The sequence below is a fragment of the Chelonoidis abingdonii genome, chromosome 2, assembly GCF_003597395.2.
Source record: "Chelonoidis abingdonii isolate Lonesome George chromosome 2, CheloAbing_2.0, whole genome shotgun sequence".
In the NCBI taxonomy this organism is placed as follows: Eukaryota; Metazoa; Chordata; order Testudines; family Testudinidae; genus Chelonoidis; species Chelonoidis abingdonii.
In genome coordinates this window covers 3,286,716-3,308,329 of record NC_133770.1, presented here as the reverse complement: position 1 = coordinate 3,308,329, position 21,614 = coordinate 3,286,716, and the positions used below count along the sequence as shown (strand labels likewise).

At 51.6% G+C, this 21,614-nt stretch overlaps 4 protein-coding genes across 11 annotated transcripts in view; 3 read left to right on the top strand and 1 right to left on the bottom strand.

Annotated features, from left to right (window-relative positions):
- The window catches only part of LOC116828409 (zinc finger protein 777-like), a 41,858-nt gene extending 27,459 nt beyond the window's left edge, over positions 1–14,399 (top strand). For 3 of the 8 annotated variants that reach the window (XM_032786617.2, XM_032786614.2, XM_032786616.2), the window contains 2 exons: positions 11,056–11,169; positions 12,966–14,399. In XM_032786617.2, coding sequence (XP_032642508.1) covers positions 11,056–11,169; positions 12,966–14,077 — 1,226 coding nt within the window. In that variant the 3' untranslated portion in view covers positions 14,078–14,399. Of the gene's footprint in view, positions 1–517; positions 2,223–11,055; positions 11,170–12,965 lie in introns of those variants that run through there. The other 5 variants (XR_012655146.1, XM_032786615.2, XM_075062080.1 and 2 more) reach the window with 5 other exon arrangements.
- LOC116828393 (uncharacterized) overlaps positions 1–21,614 on the bottom strand; it is a 666,188-nt gene that overhangs the window by 521,705 nt on the left and 122,869 nt on the right. The gene's annotated exons all lie outside the window — the stretch shown is intronic.
- The window catches only part of LOC116828412 (zinc finger protein 783-like), a 169,972-nt gene that overhangs the window by 52,699 nt on the left and 95,659 nt on the right, over positions 1–21,614 (top strand). The gene's annotated exons all lie outside the window — the stretch shown is intronic.
- LOC116828408 (zinc finger protein 783-like) overlaps positions 16,592–21,614 on the top strand; it is a 37,869-nt gene continuing 32,846 nt past the window's right edge. The window contains exons 1-2 of the mRNA XM_075061925.1: positions 16,592–16,603; positions 17,355–17,600. Of these exons, the coding sequence (XP_074918026.1) occupies positions 16,592–16,603; positions 17,355–17,600 (258 nt within the window). The remainder of the gene's footprint in view (positions 16,604–17,354; positions 17,601–21,614) is intronic.

Here is a 21,614-nt window from a genome sequence, read left to right as displayed (position 1 = left end):
TAAACTAAGCACAGCTAATGCGGAGCAGCCGAGAGTCAGTGAAGTTGGAAACTCCTGATGACATTTGTCTTGTGGCTTTACAAAGTTTAAGTGCTGTGTGAAGGCTTTAAGTGCATTGGGTGAGTCTTCTGCACTGAGGGAATTACAGCCAGTGAAATGCATTTTGTCTCTTTAGAAATGAAAGCTTAGATTGTGAGGGGAAATGTAGCTACTTCGCCCCGATTCTCCAGTGGCCTTGGTAACAGTCTGCTGTTTCCAAGCACTGAAACAGGAAAACAGGCTGTTGTTGAGATCATTGTCTCCAAGGGGAGCTGGATGCTCAGGACTGCTGGAATCTGTCTTTTCACCCTGTCCTCCTCTAAACACAAACTATTGCACAGAACTGTCCTAGCTCATTTGCTTGGGAGAAACCCAACGTAATGGGCTTTTGTGATGACGTGGGAATGATTAACAGGTTTCCTTTGTTCCCAAGCAGACAAAATAAAATTTTCTGTATTTTATTTTTGTTTTATCCCAGCAGATGATGGAATCATGTTCCAAACTGAGCTGCTGGAGCATGGGGAACATCTCAAACACTTGCAGCTGCGAAGGACATTCTCTGGACTGTCCGAAGAAACTGTGTTCCGGACTCCCAGGGAAGGAAGGTCTTTGGATAGTCCAGACAGCTCAATAATACAGCCAAGGAACCATGTCAAGGACAGGCTGGTAGAGTCAGTGCCCGGGGAAGAAAGCTTCAGGGAAAGCAATGCTGTGACTTTTTACCGGCGAAGCTGCCCAGGTGAGAGACCACACGTGTGTGCTGAGTGTGGGAAAGGCTTTCGGCTGAAGGAGAGCCTCACAATGCACCAGAGAAGTCACACGAAGCTGGGATGCTACGAACCTGCAGCGTGTGAAAAAAGCTTTGTGTACAAGCAGCACTTGACAATGCATCAGAGAATCCACAGCGGAGGGGCCACTTACAGCTCTATGGAGTGTGAGGAAAGCTTCAGACAGAATCACCACCTGAAATCCCACCCCAGAATCCAGGCAGCAGACAGGTCATTCAGTGCCACTAAATGCTCGAAAAGCTTCAACGTCAAATCACCTTACAGGCAGCACCAGAAGAGCCACGTGCGAGAGAGACCCTATAAGTGTAATAAGTGCCAGGAGTGCTTCTCTCAGAAGAAAAGCCTCATCATGCATCAGAGAATGCACACGGGAAGGAGTGGAGGGTCGTTAATGTGCACGTACTGCGGGAAGAACTTCAGTCACCCCTCGGATCTGATTAGACACCAGAGGATCCACACAGGGGAGAGACCCTACCAATGCACTGAGTGCACAAAAAGCTTTACGCAAAAGCAGCATCTGCTCCAACACCAAAAAATCCACACCCGTGAGAGGAACCGTCTAAATGTGCAGAACATGAGAGAGGCTTTGCTAGATAACATCTTCTTCTAGTCACGCAGGGCCCACTCAGTCCTAGGGCCCTGTACTGTCACCATGTACTCATTGCTGCAGACACTCAAAGAAACAGTTTATCGCCAAAGGATGCACGGTGTAGGGTAGGGGCCACATAAACTTCTTGCTGGAGTGGTGGTGTGTTGTGGGGTATCTCGTAGCTCAGTTGAAAATACTTTTAATGTGAAATGCTCCAAGTTTTAAAACAAGTGAATTGAATCACTTAATTGAAGTGATAATGAAATATGTTTCTCGGGAATGTCTGCTATTTGTCTGGAATTGGCAATATGCAAGCTACTCCCCTCAATGATATCCTGTGTGACAAAGTTCCTCCTCGTCCAGCGCTTATTGGCAGATTTGCTCACCTCAGTGATCTTCCCCACAGTCTCGGCCATCTCCTGTGTCTGATCAGGAGTGGGGAGGTTTGGGGGGAATCCGGGCCCGCCCTCTACTCCGGGTTCCAGCCCAGGGCCCTGTGGATTGCAGCTGTCTCTAGTGCCTCCTGTAACAGCTGCATGACAGCTACAACTCCCTAGGCTACTTCCCCATGGCCTCCTCCAAACACCTTCTTTATCCTCACCTCCAGGATCTTCTCTCTGGTGTCTGATAACACTTGTACTCCTTAGTCCTCCAGCAGCACAGCCTCTCACTCTCAGCTCCTTGTGCCTCTTGCCCCAGTCCTCACACGCACTCCTCTCCTCTGGCTCCCTCGGAAGGATTTTCTACTGAGTAGAGAATTGGGTGTTCCTCCTCCTGACCATCTGTGACAGAACGGCCCCAACCCTACTTCGATGCATCTGTCTGCAGGATAAATCCTGGTGAAATCAGGGGCTTTAGGACAGGGTTACTGCAAAGGGCTCGTAGGTCTGTGAATGCTTCTCTGCTCGTAGACTATCTCACCAGTATCAGGCACGGGCTTTTACTAGTCAGTCAGGGGCTGCCCTTGTGGCAAAGTGGGGGATAATCGTCGGTAACACCACCATACACACTAGGAATGCCCGGACTTGTTTCTTGTGACGCAGTTGGGCCAATTTTGGATGGCCTCCAACTTGTTCACTGGGGTTTACCAGACCTTTTCCCACAATGTAGCCAAGATATTTGGCCTCTGTAAACCCTACAGCGCACTTGGCAGGGTTTGCTGTAAGGCCAGCTCGCCTGAAGGTATCAAGGACTGCCTCCAACTTCTCTAGGTGGATTTCCAGTCCAAGTAGGCAGCAGCATAACTGTTATGTGGATGTAATAGCTTGTCCATGAGGCGCTGGAAAGTAGCTGGGGCCCATGTAGTCCAAGAGGGAGGACAGTATATTGAAAAGACCCTCTGGTGTAGAGAACGCAGTCTTTTCTTTGCGTCTTCCGCAAGGGGAATCTGCCAGTACCCTTTGTCAAGTCCAGGATAGTCAAGTACCGGCATCTCCCCAGACGTTCCACTAGCCATCTATGCGAGGTATGGGGTACGTGTCAAACTGGGATACTTCATTTAGTCGCCGGAAGTTGTTGCAAACCTTTGTGTGCCATCAGGTTTGGGCACCAGCATGATTGGGCTGGATCACTGACTGTGGGATTCTTCGATGATCCCCAGCCCTGCATTTTTTTACTTCTGCTTTATTTCCTCCCTTTTGGCCGCTGGCACCCGATAGGGCCTCATTGTTATTCTGGCCAGGATTCATGACGATGTGGTGATATGTCTCGTTGTTCGACCCGTTTTTGTCCAAGAACACATCTTGGTTCGGAAGATCATCTCAGACACCTCATTCTTCGGTCTGGTGTTAAATCGGGAGACACTCTCACCTGTTTGGAAGGCTTGTGTTTCCTGGGTTAGGTCGCTTTGGACACTTTTATGCACGCCTCTTGTGCATGCAGGGTTTCAGAAGGTTGATGTGATAAATCTGTTCTTGTTTTCGTGTCCTGGCTGCCGCACCTTGTAGGTTACTCCCTATGGGTTTCACCACCTCTAAGGCCCCTGCCATTGGGCCAGAAGCTTGCTTTCTGCCTTGGGTACCAACACCATCACCGATCCCTGGTTGGATCTGTCGGACTTTTGCCTGGCGATTGTAATGGGTTCTCTGGGCCTCCTGTGCTTTTCCAAATGTTCCTGTACAATAGGGGTGACCCGGCTATCCGGTCTCGCATCTGTTACATGTTCTATTTATTTCTCCCCTCATTGGGTTCTCTTCCAAATCTCTTTGGCGATATCTAAGTTGCCACGGGGTGATCGTCCATATAATAACTCGAATGGGGAAACCCAGTTGAGCCTGAGATACCTTCGGATAGCGAACATAAGGTAGGGCAGTAGAGTGTCCCAATCCTTCCCATCCGACTTACCACCTTTCTTATTAGCCTTGAGGGTTCGGTTAAACCTTTCTACCAGCCCATCAGTCTGTGGATGGTAAACTGAAGTTCTCAAGGTATGTATATGGGGCAGCATACAGAGGTCCTTCATTAGCTTTGACAAAATGGGTTCCTTGGTCTGTTTAATATCTCCTTTGGTAGCCCCACTCGGGCAAAGATCCCCACCAGCTCTTTGGCTATTGTTTTAGAGGCTGTGTTCCACAGGGGGATGGCTTCTGGGTAGCAAGTAGCATAGTCCAAAACAACAAGTATATATTGGTGGCCCTGAGCCGTCTTCTCCAGGGTCCCTAGGTCCATGGCTATTCGCTCAAAGGGGACCTCTATGATGGGAAGGGATACTAAAGGTGCCCTCAGGTGGGACAGGGACTGTGCAGCTGACACTCTGGGCAGGACGCACAGTACCTCCTCATTTCTTCATGTACTCGGCCAGAAGAACCGTCGTAGGACTCGTACCAGAGTCTTCTCTACCCCAAGTGCCCCCAAAAAGATGGCTATGAGCAAGACTTAATAACGCGTTCTGATTTTTTGAGGTACTAAGATCTGCTGTACCTTCTGCCCCTGTACTGGTGCAACCCGGTATAAGAGATTCTTCTTCATTATGAAGTAGGGTCCTGGTCCCTGTGTTCTCCCTTCCACGGGGACCCCATCTATTTCAGTCACCTCCTTTCTAATGTTGTTGTACCTTGGGTCTTCAGCCTGGTCTTGTCCAAAATTTCTTCTTCCGAGGCTAATCTGCCCAAGATCTAGGGGCCCAGTCGTGATATTGCTGGGCCCGCACTGCATCGTTACCCAGATCTGGCCAGGATCTCTGCTTTCAGCTGGGGTAGTCTGCTGCAGCCTCTTCAGGCAGATCATAGTAGGCTTTCTGGCCTCCCCACACAGGAATGGGGCAAGGATGCCAGACCACTGATCTCGAGGCAGTGGTACTCCTTAGTCCTCCAGCAGCACAGCCTCTCACTCTCAGCTCCTTGTGCCTCTGCTCCCAGCTCCTCACACGCACTTCCTGTCTCTGGCTCCCCCTCCCTGACTGGAGTGAGCTCCTTTTTAACCCAGGTGCCCTGATTAGCCTGCCTTGATTGGTGCAGGTGTTCTAATCAGCCTGTCTGCCTTAATTGGTATCTAGCAGGTTCCTGATTGCTCTAGTGCAGCCCCTGCTCTGGTCACTCAGGGAACAGAAAACTACTCACCCAGTGACCAGTATATTTGGCTTCTACCAGACTCCTGTACCCCACTGGCCTGGGTCTGTCACACTTGCAGCAGTCAGTTCCATAAGTTAGTCACATGTCGTATGTGCCCCAAACGGTCTACAGGTTACTGAAAGTACACACACACGGGGCACTAAGTGACACCCTTGCTGACCGTCTCTGGGCAGGTGCCAGGGAATGGGAGTTGGTTGCTAAGGGTAAGGCAGTGATGAGGCATATGAACAGGGCAGACAGAGGAAGTTTGCTCTGCAGCTGCCAAGTTCCCTAGAACTATCCATCCAACTCCTTCTCTAGCACTGAAACTGACTTCTCGTGTGCTGTCAGTTGGGCCAAATTCTTTCTAAATGACACTGTAAGTCTGGGGGAACCCACTGAAGACTCTGGAGTAATTCCAGACTTATGCTGCAGTAGTTCTGATCACAATTCAGTCCAAGACTCATTGCACGTGAGTACGTCTGCAGGCGAGAGCACATTCGCAAGGTTTCCTTCTATACCTCTGTTTAAGACACAAACAATGCAATTGAATAGAAAAACAAATTGTTAGCAGGAGACAGTACTTCCACTACACTCAAACACTGGCTGAATTTCATATTGCAGTGAATTACTGTCTTGATTGTCCTCTTTTTCCTGGTAGCTGTATCGTAATGTTTCTGTTTGTTTATTATCTGATCAGTATTTTTCTGCACAGTATTTTGTTTGTTTCCTTTCTGTGCATCTCGTGGTGTGTCTGCTTCTCTTTTTCTCCTCTCAGTTCTTTTACTCTCATTTTTGGGAACCAGGGCTTGTCACACTCCGGGACTGTTAAATGTTACCAAGCTCTGTGAGTTTATTTATTTGGTACATTGTCTAAATGTACCGCTACACTGGGGCTAAAACTGCTACCTGAAGTGGTTTTAAATCTGTTTTCGTTGGTCACATCATATTAATCCAGGGTTAGAAACAATTTTGTCCTCTCCTGGGTTCCAGTTTGGGCCTGTAACTGGTGTCTGGTTGTTAGGTCTTTGACCCCTCAGGGAGAGCCAGAGCTGTTCCACTGACTCAGAATGGTAGTCAGACCCGGGTGGGTCTCATCAGCTCCAGCTGGGAACATCAGAGGCTGTTGGCCTTTAAAGAAGAGAATTCTAAAGGGGGACCAGAAGGGGGAAACCTTAATACAGTTTTGCAGGAGAGAGATTAGCTGGTGATTGACTTTGGGGGCTGGGTAAGGTCTTTGTTTCAGTACAGTCCTGCTGTAAGGTCTTGTTCGGTCATTTAAATGAAGGCAAACTCCAGAAGGTCGCTGAATTTGGATAATAACCATTATGGGCGCATGGAGTGGGGACTGTAGCCATTTACAGGCCTTTTCCTCACTCCCTGCTAACCCAATTTGGGCCCATCCGCACTCCTGAGCCAAGCTGGGTTTAAACCCAATGAACCTGAGTAGAGGGTTTTTTTTTAAATAGTTCATGACTGTTTTAGTCTTTGTGCAGCTGGGAGTTCATATTTAATATACTGTGTTGGATTTTTAGTGGAGAAGTTTATTTTTCCCAGCATTGGTGAGTTCTTTGATTTCCCAGTGGCTCTGAGGGTTGTGATCAGGTCTCTTGTTGGTCTCTGTGTGTATATTCATTTTTCAAAGTGTGCTGATCCATGAGCACCTCAGGCTTCACCTGTGCCAAATTGCTGCATGCTATGGCCATCCTAAACCACTAGAGAGCAGCAGGGATAGAGCTCAGATGTTCCAGAAACACAGGGCCCTGCCACATGTGCAAAAGGAGAATCTCTCTTAGCATTTAGCAAAATGGGGCCTGTGGTAGGTGGAGGAACACTTCTGATTTTGTCCAGTATGTGTATACTAGTCAGTTCTTCAGTGTTTGGTTTTTTAGTTACTTCACTGAACCCCCTTATTTCCCTTTTACACTTGTACTGTTTAGACTGTGAGCCCTCTTGGGCAGGGAACCTGTCTCTGTCTCTGTAAAGTGCCAGCTAAATTGGCGGCAGTGGATGCGTGATTATTAATAATAATAAAATTAAGCTTGAACAAACTACTGAAGCTGTGAAGTTCTGAATGTTTCTTTTCTGTGATGTCCATCTTATTGTGGTATTCACCCACGAAAGCTCATGCTCCAAAAGGTCTGTTAGTCTATAAGGTGCCACAGGATTTTCTGCTGCTTTTACATCTTGTTGTGGGTTCTGGACAAAGCCCTAGCTGTGAAAGCAACTCTGCGTGGTCCTGAGGTGCAGGCTAAGGAGGAGCTGCACAGTGCTTCACCACTGAGCTCCTAAGGAATATGTGATGTGTCTTAGGCCTTTTGTCTCAATTGGAAGGCCCCCCTGTGCCTCGTCTAAAAGAGGGAATTCTGCTGCTAAGAGCAAAACCTAAAGCCAGGGGACATTCTTGTGATGCTTCATTCTCTCAATGGAGAAGGGGTCATAGGTGAGTGACTCTCCACCTCCCACCAGGAAGACTTGATTTAAAAAAATACAGCAGTGGAATTTGAACACCAGCTTTGAACAGGATAGTGTCCATGCAAATGCCAGGCAGCAGAGAGAACCTTCTAAACTTGGCGTGTAAACAAGGAGCCACTCAGTAACTAGGGATCCAGTGATGCATTTACAGACTGACCAGGCAGTCCAGGCAAACATCTTCCTGGCAGTAAAATAAGCCATCAGCTGCTAGAGGATGCGGACTTCATTACTGACTCCAGCATGGCCCCTGACTTGATTGCAAGGAATTCACAGACCTTCCAAGATGAAGATGCAAAATAAACGGGATAAGACAAAGGATATAATAATAATATGGAGATATACCTATCTCATAGAACTGGAAGGGACCTTGAAAGGTCATTGAGTCCGGTCCCCTGCCTTCCTGGCAGGACCAAATACTGTCCCTGATGGATGTTTTTGCCCCAGATCACTAAGTGGCCCCCTCAAGGATTGAACACACAACCCTGGGTTTAGCAGGCCAATGCTCAAACCACTGAGTTATCCCCCCATGCAGAGCCCATAAGTTCAGGTGTTTGATTTCCGTGTAATATGCTCTCCTGCACTAATCCTCTCTCTAGTTTGAAATTATTTCTGTAGCCTGCACAAGTTATAATTTCGTTTACAAATATGGTAATCACAGGTGACTTCTAGGCTGTTACGGTATCTCCTATGAAAAGACGACAAGCACAGCAGTAAAGTCCTAGACCTTTTTTTTATCTCTATTGAGTATGAGCCTACCCATCCAGGCCAGTGCAGAATTGTTCTTTCTAGTGTATTTTCTAGTGTTTGATCTTTTAATTCTTCACTGTTATAAAACGTATTTCAGAGCATTAGTGAGAGAGAGAAGTTAATTGGTTGGTTGATATGGTGTCTACTTCCTGTGTCTTTCTTCTCCTAAATATTTTGCAGATACAGGCAGACACTAGGCACCTTAGAAATGGGTGGGTAGAAGAAAGCAGATAGCCAGTAACTAACTTTTGATTAGGAGTTTTTTAATTAAAATGATTTCTGTTTAAGCCTCCTAAGCATTAAAAAAGTCAGTAGATTACATTGGATGTAAAGTCTCCATTCCCTAATACTGCCTTAGCTATTAAAGGTGGACTGCTGTTTGATACCAGGTGAGAAGTGCTTCACTTTCCTAAGTCCTGTTACTCTACAAAGTTGAGAAACTAAGAAAACTAGATTTTAAATGTTCTGGGCACTCTTGAGATTCGTGCTTCAGAACTAATCTGAGCCAGGGGCCGGGAAGAAATATCATGTTGCGACACAGTATCGCACAGCTGACCAAATAGCATCTAGATTCAAAGTCTCTTGGCTGAGGCAGACATCAGGTAAAATGAGATTAGTGGCCAGTTCCCATAGGGTGATTCCAGGCTTCCTGTTTAGACGGCAGTTTTAAAAGGGCCAATTTCCCTTCCTTCCCTGTGCTCTTGGACAGGTGGACGCAGATGGGGAAGGAGGGGAGACAGGAGCAACAATAGGACGTGGGTCAGAAGAACTGTTCTTTCAGCATTATTAAATACCCTAGAAACCCATCTGAAAATGTTTCCCTTCAGCCAGTGGTCTCCCCTCCGGCTCTTTCGGTGGCTGGTGGTCAGCGGTGTCACCTGCAGGCCCCATCCCTTCTCTGTATCTGTGGTAATCTAGCCTCCCAGTCCCAGACCTGAACTTTAGCGTCCACAATCTGGTCCTGTCCCAAACCTGGACTTTTGCGTCCAAAAGTCTGGGGGCTTACCTGAAACTCCCCCAAGCTCACTACCAGCTTGGGTATTTGGGCTGCCACCAGGTCAGGTAGGTAATTTACTTTAGGGGGCCTGACCTCCCCCTTTCCTCTCTCTGGTGTCCCCAACCCTCCCTGGGTGGGACCTCCAGATTCCAAATCCCTTGGATGCTAAAAGCAGGGGAAAAAATCCCTTCTCCCCTCCTTCCCCGCCTTGCACAGAAACCGGTTTCTCTACTTCCCAAGCGATAAGCGTTCTCTACCCTCAGGACAATTGAGATGCAAAATGCCACCAGCTTGGCTTTGCCTTCCCCCGTGTCTGCTCTCGTAGCAGTAACAGGAAAAAAACTTCAACCACAAGAGAACAGAGATGATTCTTTGTCTCTTGCCCCGTAGCCTGCTCCTTCCCTGAAAGCAATAGGAAAATAGCTCACAGCCTGGCTTTTCCCTTCCCTTTGCCTCCCTAGGAAAAGAAACTTCCACACGTTTTAAAAGAAAAAGTTTATATAAAAATAGAAAGAAAATATAAAACAATAATCTTGCATTAAGAAACTCAATACAGGCTCTTGCTTATAAGAAGATATGAAAAAACAGTCTGATTTAAAGATAGCCCAATTAAACCAGTCCAACAAATCAACATACAGGTAAATACACCACAAAGATCATCATAGCCGAATTACTTTGCGTTCCCTGGGTACTTACAGATGTTTAGAAGAAACTTTAAGATAAGATGGAGTTAGGAGGAAACCTTGTTTACTCACAGCTGAGCAAACAACAAAGACCCCTGGTATACAAATTCCCGCCCCTGACTTTAAACAATCCAGTTCTCTGATTGGTCCTCTGGTCAGGTGTTTGGTTACCCTTTCCAGGTAAAAGAAACTTAACCCTTACCTTACCTATCTATTTATGACAGTATCAGGAAGTGACAAATCAAAAATGTCTTTCATCTGAAGACGACTAAGCATTGTAACAGGCTGGCTCAGATGCTGCTGCCAGCCCTGCAGTCAGAGACTCCTGGGTGCCCACCTGGTGAGGAACAAGCTGAAATGCCCATGTTCCATTTTGGGGAGCTGCCTGGGTCTGGCGGCTGCAGTGACAGTGCCTGGGGGACCTGGAACGCTGCCGTCTCTTTCGTAGTCCTGTCTGGGGCCTCTCATGGGTTCCCCACATCCTCCCGTTTGACAGGAAATCGTCAGATGCTAAATCTCCCATTCTCTCTAAGTGTCTCTGTTGTTCCTGCCATGCTGCCCATCTTCCTTTGGCCCCCAGCTGCTATTGTATAGAAGGATGGGGTGAAGAAGGTGGCACAATAACTCTGGAGCCCGGCATACAGGGCACGTGGACTTTCTCAAAGCAGTCAGCCTTGATTTCTTTCTGGAGCTGATCTGTTCTCCAAACATCTCCCTGGATTCTCAGGAGGTTTGTAAACAGGGAAGCTGCCTAGGGAAGTTCTGTCTTAACAAAGCTTTGTTGGTATAGCTGTGCTGGTCACGAATGTGACTCCCCACCCCCAACCCCGGCAGCTGACACAGCTGTGCTGGCAAAGCCTCCAGTGTAGGTGATCGGCACAGTAATGTCATTTAGGGAGGTGATGTTACCGTACTGAGAGGAAAAACTCCTTCTGTTGAGATAAGCTGCCTCTACACCAGAGTCCTCAGCTATTCGGGTTAGGAATTTGTAACAGAGACAAGGCCCTAATGCTTGTTTTGTATATGAGCCATCCAGTCCCCTGGTGTCCTGGGACCCCTGACTGGCTTGCATGGGACAAATCCATTTCCTCCCAGCTGTTTTATTCTCCTCTGATCAGAAACATTTGGTTTGAGACGTCAGCTTTGTCAGTGTCAATAAAACATAACGGCCCCCAATGTCTTTCCATAGATTATGCAATTTCTCAACCTGACATTTTATCCTGGATTGTACAAGAGGAGAAGCCAAGTGTCAGGAATCCAGGAGCCTTGGAGGAGCGAGAAATGCCTACGGACCCTGGCCCAGGTAAGTTATGTTTGCCAGTGAGTGAATGGAAAAGCAGCACCCTACAGAGATGGGGGCAGACTCTTACCCAAGCAGAGAATTTACAGCACAGGAAATGATGGGAGAATGGGGGCACAGGGGCAGGCTCATGTATTGGAGGGGCAGATAGGCAAGCGAGTCCTCTTGCAGACGTGGTGCCCAGAGGACAGGATGAAAGGAGGCTGTAGTTTGCAGAGTTTAAAGCCGGAAGGGACCAGTTTGACCTCCTCATAACACAGGCCATTGAATCCCACCCAGTGACTCCTGCATTGAGTCCAGTAATGTGTGTATGTATTTGTGGGGGGAATTGGGGTTACAGCTGACTGTAGACCCAAGGCAATAGGCTGACGTCCTCAGGTGTGGTTAGAAGAAAAAGAAGAGAGAGAGAAAAGTGTTGCAGGTAGATGAATCTCATAGACTTTAAGGTCAGAAGGGACCATTATGATAATCTAGTCTGACCTTCTGCACAATGCAGGCCACAGAATCTCACTCACCCACCCACTCCTGTAACAAACCCCTAACCTATGTCTGAGTTATTGAAGTCCTCAATTCATGGTTTAAAGACTTCAAGATGCAGAGAATTCTCCAGCAAGTGACCTGTACCCCATGCTGCAGAGGAAGGTGAAAAACCTCCAGGGCCTCTGCCAATCTGCCCTGGAGGGAAATTCCTTCCCGACCCCAAATATGGCGATCAGTTAAACCCTGAGCATGTGGGCAAGACTCACCAGCCAGCACCCAGGAACGAATTCTCTGTAGTAACTCAGATCCAGACACTGGGCATATTTACCTGCTAATAATCAAAGATGATTAATTGCCAAAATTAGGCTATCTCATCAGACCACCCCTTCATAAACTTATCAAGCTTAGTCTTGAGCCAGATATGTCTTTTGCCCCCACTACTCCCCTTGGAAGTCTGTTCCAGAACTTCACTCCTCTGATGTTGTGAACCTTCACTAATTTCAAGTCTAACTTCCTAGTGTCCAGTTTATATCTATTTGTTCTTGTGTCCACATTGGTACTGAGCTTAAATAATCCTCTCCCTCCCTATATTTATCCCTCTGATATATTTACAAGAGCAATCATATCCCCCTCAGCCTTCTTTTGGTTAGGCTAAACAAGCCAAGCTCTTCGAGTCTCCTTTCATAAGACAGGTTTTCCATTCCTCGGATCATCCTAGTAGCCCTTCTCTGAACCTGTTCCAGTTTGAATTCATCCTTCTTAAACATGGGAGACCAGAACTGCACAAGCAAATGGCTGACCTCCCTCCACCCCTCCATCCAAAGCAAGGGAGAGGCCTGGCTGTGGGACAGAGAGGAGGCCACGGCTGGGGCACAGATGGCTCCGAAATGCGGACAGTAGGGAGGGAAGTGGGAAGTTTGGAAGTCAGGAGGTGCTCCCCTTGTTCCCTACCCCATTGTCTTCTGATCATTGCGGCTTCTCTCCCCCTTTTGTGTCTACATCACCTCAGAAATCCCTCCCTCCTTCGCACCCCTGCAGCTGTAACCTTTATCCCCACCTTGATCACCTCCTGCTTTGACTGCTGCGGCCTCTTCTCTGGCTGGGCTTTCCCATGGGCTGAGCGCCAGGAGCCGGGCCTGCGTGTGCTCAACGGCTCTGAGAAGTGGGCCTCTTTTAGGTAGAGGTGGAACTGTGGATTTAGGTCTGTGAGTTTAGGCCCCCAGTTTTGAAAACTTTGGTGCATGCAGGGGAAGGCAGCCAACAAATAATAGACATGAATAACAAGGCGGAAGTAAAAGCTTGCTCTCTCTCCTATCCAGCAGATTATGGGATCCTGATCAAAACTGAGCAAGAGGAATGCCCTGCCATCCTGGAAGCACTTGGGATGTTAACAGGAATGTCCCAGGAGGACGTTGGGCAGGGTCCTGAGGAGGGTTGGTCCAGTGCAGTATCGCAACTGAAGAACCACCCAGGAAGGAGGGGACCAGCTCAGCATGAAAGAGGTTTCAGCAACAAGCCAGTCGCCATTCACCAGAGAAAGTCTGCCAAAGACAGGCCTAATAAGTGTGCCGAGTGCGGGAAAGGCTTTAGGCTAAAGAAAAGCCTTATCATTCACCAGAGGAGTCACACGAGAGCAGGACCCTATGACTATCCGAAATGTGCAAAGGGCCTCAGTCACAAGCAGCAATACCTGCTGCACCAGAGAGTCCATGCAGGAGAGGGAGGCGGCAGCTTTCCAGACCATCAGCAAAGCATGGCACAGATGCTCAGTCTCCAGTCTGACCCAGCAAGAGGCAGATGCTGTCCAAGCACGGCGTGCGATAGCAGCTTCAGTCTGAACTCCAGCCTAAGCAATCCTCATCTCCTGCAGGCAGGAGAGCGGCTGTATGTGTGCACAGAGTGCAGGAAAAGCTTTCGGCTGCACATCAACCTCCTCATACACCAGAGAACCCACGCAGAGAAAGGCCAAGGGCCCCTTATCTGTCCATACTGTGAGAAATGCTTCAGCCGCTCTTCCCACCTCATCCGACACCAGATGAGCCACACGGGGGAGAGACCCTATAAATGCCCAGCATGTGAGAAGAGCTTCACAGATAAATCCAAGCTCACCAACCACTACAGGATCCACACTGGGGAGCGGCCCTACCACTGCAATGAGTGCGGCAAGAGTTTCAGCCGCACGCACCATCTCCTGAAGCACCAGCAGATCCACACGGGTGAGAAGCCGTATCACTGCACCCAGTGCCCAAAACGCTTCTCGCAGAAGCACCATCTCCTGGGGCATCAGCGTGTTCACACTGGGGAGCGCCCCTACCAGTGCACGGAGTGTGTCAAAAACTTCACACGGAAGCAGCACCTCCGCGAGCATTGGCGGGTCCACTTGAGAGAGCCCCCGAGTGCTCTGAATACTTTAGACACCAGTGGACTCTGAAATGTCACCTGGGAGAACAGGATTAGCTGAGGGCCGGAGTATAACCAGCAGGCTAGTCCATGGAGAATGTGTTGGCAGTGGCGGGAGACGTATAGGCTGGTATCTCTTTACAATGAAAGCCTCATGAACACAGAAAAAGGAACGAGTGAAGAAGAAATGAAAGTCTGATCCTGCAGGTACTGCGTTCATCTTGCCTTCAGTGAGCTGTGTGCCAGGGCTAGCAGTATTAACCTGCAGTGAAGTGTTTGTCAATGTGCTGTAACGTTTATAAAGCTTTCCTTTTGAAACACTTGATATCGTTATGACAAAGGAATTCCACGTATTTGGTGTTCACGTGGTGATTTCAGAGTGATTTTTAAAGGCTCCCTCTTCTGTTTTATAGTGCATGTATAGGAGTCATTTAATGCTCTATGGCCTGGTCTACACTGGGGTGGCGGGGGGTGGCAATGTAGGATATGCAACTTCAGCTCCAGGAATAGCATAGCTAAAGTCAACGTATCTTCTTCCAACTTACCTCCCGCCCTCATGGCCGTGGCCCTGGTGGAGTTCCGGAGTCCACGAGAGTGCGTTTGGGGGTCAATATGTCGCGTCTAGATGAGACATGATATATCAATCTCCGATAGATCGATCGCTACCCGCTGATCTGGTGGGTAGTCTAGACGTACCCTGTGTAAATGCTGCCATCTCTGACGTGGAGCATGGTGGGCATCTTGCTCACCATCACTGCATAAACTAAAGACAAAGCCCAAGACTATGGAATGAACTCCCCTCGGAGCTAAGGCCTATCACAAACCTCACCATTCTCTGCTCTAAAGGCTCATCTACATGGCCCGGCAGTTTGAACTACAGGGGTGTAAACTGCAGTGCTGCCCTGTGATTATCCTGTGAGTGTGGATGGAGAGTGACCTAGTTCACATTAATGTAGTCCTTCTCTGGTCATGTGAACTAAAGTCCTTTTTCATTTGCACTTGCAGGGTCTACACAGGACTGGCGCTAGGGTTTTGAGCGCCCTAGGCGGACGGCAATTTCACCGCCCCGCATGTTCGTCCCGCAGCTCCGGTGGAGCTGCCGCAGTGGTGCTTGTGGAGGGTCTGGCATGCCTGCGGGCGGTCTACTGGAGCCGCGCGAGCAGCCGACTGCCCGCCTGCCCGCAGGCACGGCAGCTCCATCCGAGCGGCAGACCAGTGGACCGCCCGCAGGCACCACTGCGGCAGCTCCACCGGAGCTGCCTGCCACCCCCTCTGGTGGCGCCCTGACCCAGAAAACACCCTGGGCTGCCAGCTGCCGTGGCGGCCCCCTGACCCAGGGTCAGAGTGCCTCCGCGGCAGCCGGCAGCCCGGGGTTTTCCTGACCCAGGGGACACCCTGGGCTGCCGCGGCGGCGCCCTGACCCAGGGGACACCCTGGGCTGCCGGCTGCCGTGGCGGCGCCCTAGCAGCAGGACTGCTCAACCATTTAAAAAAAAATTGGGTGCTTTTTGGCGCCCCCAAATCTCGGTGGCCTAGGCAACTGCCTAGTCCGCCTACGGGCCACGTAGCCGTGTCCTACGTGCATGGGGCAGTTTTTAGACCTTGCCTTCTCTGACATAACCACAGAGCTGTGCATGTATCCAGCCGGGATGCTCCACTGCAAACACTGCTACACCTGGGGAGAGAACAAATGTCCCAGCTGTTACTCACAGTGTTTAATGCACTGCCGGGAGGTGCTCCAGTGCTCTGGGGAGGAATGTGGGGCGAGAACCTGTATAGAACAGAATACAGTGTAGACTGTCAGTCCTTCATCAGTTGAAACTGAGCCGATCACAACACGTCTTCCAGACTTCTCTAGCTCTGGCCATCCTTTGCCATGCTTGTCCATATTTCCTTGTTAGATCATCCCACCTCTTTGTACCAGGTGGGTGGGAGAATACAGTGCCCCAAGTAAAACTACACGTGCTATTGCTGAAATGCCTGCCGCCTCCTGCCTTTTCTTGGAGGTCTGGTCCTCCATCCAGCACTGATCGGGTGCCATTTTACTTAGCTGGTGACAGTCACAGGCCAAAAGAAGGCATGTTTGTGTGCCACACGTTGATGGATAAAATCAGTGGGAGAGCAGGAGCGTAATGTTTGGGGGACAAATGCTGGGAGGGGCAAGTGAAGGCTGGAAAATAGCCTGTCGGTGTTGGGGATGTGAAGCCCTCTCAGCCCTTCCTCTCACTCACTCATGCCTGTCACCTCCTTGTTAACTGAGGCAGAGCCAGGAGCTGGCTTCCTGGTGCAGCATCCCAGCCTGTGTGTCCCCTGCCATGGCTGTGACTGACCAAGGCTCCCAGCCTCACCAAGTGGCTATGTGTGTCTCTGCAACTGCTGGGGGCCCAGAGTCTCATGCAGCTTGGGGAATGGAGATGGTGGGAATGAAATTCTGCCCTAGGGCCCGGCTATGACTGACTGGGCTTAGGGTCGGCGGTCGGCCCTCCGCGCACAGGCCTGCACTGGGGTTAGCGTTTAGCAGGTGGGCTGGAGAGAGCCACTGGGCCATGAACATTCAGGTACTCATTTCCCTTGTTATATTGCCCTGTGGGGCCAAAGAGCCTTATTCTTCACGAGGTGTTATCCTGTCTGTGCCTTTCCTTTCCCAGGCAGGGCCAGCTTCTGCTCCTGGCACTGGGCAAATCTCTCCCCAGAAGCAAAGAGAAGCTTCTTTTCCAGGCCAGCTCCATGGCCCAGGGGCCTGGCAATGGATGGGAGAGATTTTCCCCTTCTGGAGCAATGATTCCGAGCCGGTGCAAGCGGCTGATGGCTGGGTGGTAGTTTGGTTTCTGTCTGGGACTGATGGCTGGGGGGTAGTTTGGTTTCTGTCCGGGGCTGATGGCTGGGGGGTAGTTTGGTTTCTCTCCGGGGCTGATGGCTGGGGGGTAGTTTGGTTTCTCTCCGGGGCTGACGGCTCGGGGGTAGTTTGGTTTCAACCGGGCTCACAGCTGCAGCCTGGGTGCAGGGCTTTGCCTGGCAGATCTCGCCTGAGGCCCACTTAGGCTGAGCAGACAGCAAATGTGAAAAACTGGGATGGGCTGGGGGGGAACAGGAGCCTATATAAGAAAAAGACCCTAAACCTGGGTCATCTGGTCACCCTGGCCCCACTGCGGGGAGCTGCCTGGGTTTGGGGCTAACCCAGGGACCCCGAGGAGGCAGCTGCAGTTAAAAGCAAATTAGGCAATTGCAGAGCCCGGGTTTCCTCCTGTTTCTCAATGGGAAGAAAAGCCGCCCCGCCCCTTGGTGCTGCCGCCCCTTCCTCCTCCCCAGGGGCGGCCCGAGCTCGGGCTGGGGACAGAGCCTGGAAGCAGCGTTCTGGGCCGCGGGGAAACCCGGATCGCCGCTCCCGGCCCCGCAGCCAGGCCGCGGCTCCCTCCCTCCCGGCTGCGCTCGCTCTGCTCCGCCCGGCAGCGGGATCTGCCCAGCCCGGAGCGGGAGCGGAGCTCGGCCGGGCCGGGCCCGCTGGAGAGCCACCGCCGACCGGGGGGGCCATGGCACGAGCGGGCCGCTGCCCAGGTAGGGCCCGGAGCAGGGCGAGCCTCGGGCCCCGGGAGCTTCTCCCCGCCCAGGCTGGGCCCCGGGAGCCGGGCCGCGGGGAGCGCGGGGCTGAGCCCCGGTGGAGGGGATCGGGTGCAGCCCCCTGCGCTGAGGCCGGGCCCAGTAACCCTGGTCCAGCCCTGACTGGAGTTTGTCCAACTTGTTTTGAAACGTTTCCAGTGCGGGGGACGCCACAGCCCCCTGGGGAGCCTGGGCCAGCGCCTCGGGGTGAAAAGCGGCTCTCAAACACCCGCCTCCCCGAGTGTCCCTGGCTGCAGCGAAGCCCGCTCTCCCCTGTGCACCCCTCCGCTGGGGGAACAGCCCTCAGCGCATGGGGAGGTGCTAGGGCTCCCCTCGGGGCTCTTTCCTCGGCGCTAAACGTGCCCAGTGTTTTCAGCACTTCCTCCGCTCCCAGGTCAGGTTTTTTATCGTTTTTGTCGCTTTCCTCTGGACTCTTTCCACTTTGTCCACCTCATTTCCCAGTTGCGTGCCCAGAACTGAACTGGGAGCTCCCCCTGGCTGGGGCTGGCCAGAGTAGAGCCCTTTTACCTACAACACTCCGGTTAACACACCCCAGAATCACATTAGTCTTTTTTGCAGCTGCATCCCATTTACAACTCCTGTTCAGTTTGTGGTCAGCTGGAACCCGCACATCTTTTTCAGCAGCCTGGCCACCTAGCCAGTCCGTCCCCATTTTGTAGCTGTGCTTCGATTTTTCTTTCCCAAGTGGAGTGCTTTGCACGTGTCTCTGTTGAATTTCATCTTGTTGAATTCAGACCCGTTCTCTGATTTGTCATGGTCAGTTTGTTTTAAATCTGTCCTCCAAGGTGCTTGCAACCCCTCCTAACCTGGTGTCACCTGCAAATTTTATAAGCATGTTCTCTAGCTCCAGGGTGTCTGAATGGGGAGGGGAGTTAAACTGATCCTGGCTTCGGTGCCGCCTTGGGCTTTGAGGAGCATAACTCTGAATTCCCTGGGGGCTGGGTCCTGCTGTCAGGGGCAGGGGTTGGAAACTGTCTCTCCAGCTCCTCCGGCCTGACGGTTTGGGATCTGATTGTCGGTTGGAGCTGGAGAGAAGTGCCCTGTTCCCTAGCCCGGCCTTGCCAGAGACCTTCGCTGACCTCCTGCACCTCAGGGCTTGGCTACACTGGAGAGTTGCAGCACTGGTGGTGGGTTTACAGCGCTGCAACTTACTCACCATCCACACTTGCACGGCACATACAGCACTGCATCTCCCTGGCTGCAGCGCTGGCTGTACTCCTGCTCTGCCTGGGGTATAACGATTGCAGTGCTGGTGATGCAGCGCTGCTCCGCCAGTGTGGCCACCAAAAGCACTGTAATTGGCCTTCAGAGGTATCCCAGAATGCCTGCTGAGAGACTCTCAACAGTGCTGCAAACGTGACCACACTGCAGCGCTTTCCCTACACAGCTGTACGAAGATAGCTGTAACTCTTAGCGCTGTACAGCTGCAAGTGTAGCCATACCCTCAGTGTTTGGGGCCCAGTGTCAGGCACCCCTGGAAAGCGGGGCAAGGTCTCTCCATTCAGGCCCCCACACTGAAGCCTGAGAAGTCAGTCCAGGCTGCTGAGAAGTCTGCTCTGTGGGTGTCAGTCCAGGCAGCCGGAGCCTGTCGGCCATGGGGTGTATTTAATGGCAGCAGGGCAGAGAGCAATGGATGGGGGGTAAAACTGCTCACCCCTGAGCTAGGGAGCAAGGGCTACTCTGCTTCAGTGGTTCTCAAACTTTTGTACTGGTGACCCCTTTCTCACAGCAAGCCTCTGAGTGCGACCCCCTTCCCACCCGTATAAATTAAAAACACTTTCTATGTATTTAACACCGTTTTAAATGCTGGAGGCAAAGCAGGGTTTGGGGTAGAGGCTGACAGCTGGCGACTTCCCCTGTAATAACCTTGCGACCCCCTGAGGAGTTGCAACCCCCAGTTTGAGGACCCTTGTTCTATTTCTTAGGGCCCCGGTCCTATAGCAACCCCTCCCTCTTTCCACAGAGTAACAAGTATTTGGAGGGGGAGTGAACAGGGAGGGGCAGGTGGGGGAGGGAGGACAAAGCAGATAACGTTAATTGCAAACATTATTTGTGTGTCTTGTGGTAATGGCTAAGAGCCCCCATCAGGATCCAGGACCCCTCTGTGCCAGGCTCCCTGCAAACACAGAACAGTTTGATCATATTGTGTTTGAACAGCACTGGGCACAGAGGGGTCTGGGCCACGTCTGGGTCTCTTAGCCATTACCACAAGACACGCACAATTCCAAATACTCGTTGCCACCCTTTGTTGTGCTGTCTTACGGCAAGACCTGATCCTGCGACAGGGTGCTGCACAGCTCCTGAGAAGTACTGACAAAGCTCCACCTTTCAGGAGGTGCTTGGCTCTTCCCAGGATCTGGCCTTCAGAGTGTAAGCATTACCTCTGGCTTGGTTGCACGGCCCTGTGTGGGTGGGGATGATTTCAGGCAGCAGCAGGAAGATCTCAGGTGGATTATTTAGGATAGAAGTCTTGACAGGGCAACTGGAACTGGGCCGATTCATAGCGTTACTGTATCTGTCTCCAGGGGACCAAGATCCCCACCAGCACTGGTGAGTGAAAGCAAAGCTTGGGGCTGACAGTCCTCTAGAGCTGCGATCAGCAGGGAGATGTGACCTAGCGCACAGTCCCCCGTGGAGCTGGAGCGTTAGCAGGCAATGCTCTAGTCCAGGATTTCTCAGCCTGTGGTCCATGACCCAAAGTTGGAGCACCAGAACGTTTCAAAGGGCCATGTGGCGGCTCCTGCAGCTCCAGTCTCGTGAGGCAGGCTAGGCTTGACTCCCCACTCCGGGGACTGTGATCTTCGGGGTCACAGTGCCGCTTGGGTTTGGCCCAGCTGCCCCTCCATCATGACAACGGGGCCGACCAAGCCAGAGCGGAGTGAGTGGCACAGAACCCATGTGCCCGGTCACAAGGCCACTCGCACAGATGTGGAGCGGTTGGTCCCCATTAGTGGGGCAGGTCCAAACCTGGACGGTGCTGCAACCCTGGTGGTCACGACTCCTGGAGCAGGGAGCTGAGCAGGGCAGGAGCTGCTGCTGCAGGGTGAATGTGGGATGGGCTCTCCACACCCACCCACAGGCCCTGAGCCCCCTTCCTGGGGCAGTTCTCAACACCCCCCCCGGGGGGGGCTATTTACTGGGCTGTGACAAACCCTCAACTTTTACCAGTGGGTCCTGGGCCAAAGAGGTTGGGAAGCGCCACTGTGGCCATGTCTCCTCGCCCACAAGGGCTGGGAGCAGTGCTCAGCCCCTGCCCCTGCCCTTCAGGCACAGTTGTGCTGGATTTAGGGAGAGTACAGCCGGTTCTGTCAGCTCCCCCCTCCACCCAGTTAGACCCTCAGCTCCAGTCACCCTGTTCTTTCCTTCTCCCCCGCTGGAAACCCCCACTCTCTCCATATGCCCACATGCCATCAGAAATGGGGGGTGGGGGAAGGAAGGACAGCTCTGCCTTTCCAAGCCTCCCCCCCCCTCCACAAAAAAGCCTCTTACACTTCGTGTAGTAAAGCCTGTGGAAATTCCACAAACCAAGCCTTTGTCTAACAGGTCTGGCTGGGTAGGTGTGACCCCCCCCCCAGGGAAATCATAATGAGCAAGGAACTGACGGTGTCTGAGGCTCCCCTTCGCCGTACCCCACACTGCAGCTTCCCACAGACAGTGAGAGACTCGGCATCGTGCCAAGGAACTTGCTGCTCCCGCCAGTGACCCGGAAATGCTCTTTGTGCACCGCGTTCCTAGCACGTCCTTAACGGCAACCTTGTGCCCCCTCGCCCCCCATGGACACAGGACACCCCCTCCCCCACTGGTCCTGTGCGCCCATGTCACCCTCCCCCCCTTAGAGACAGGACATCCCCTCCCCCGCTGGTCCTGTGCGCACGTCCCCCTCCCCCCCCATAGAGACAGGACACCCTCTCCCCTGCTGGTCCTGTGCACCCATGTCACCCTCCCCCCCCC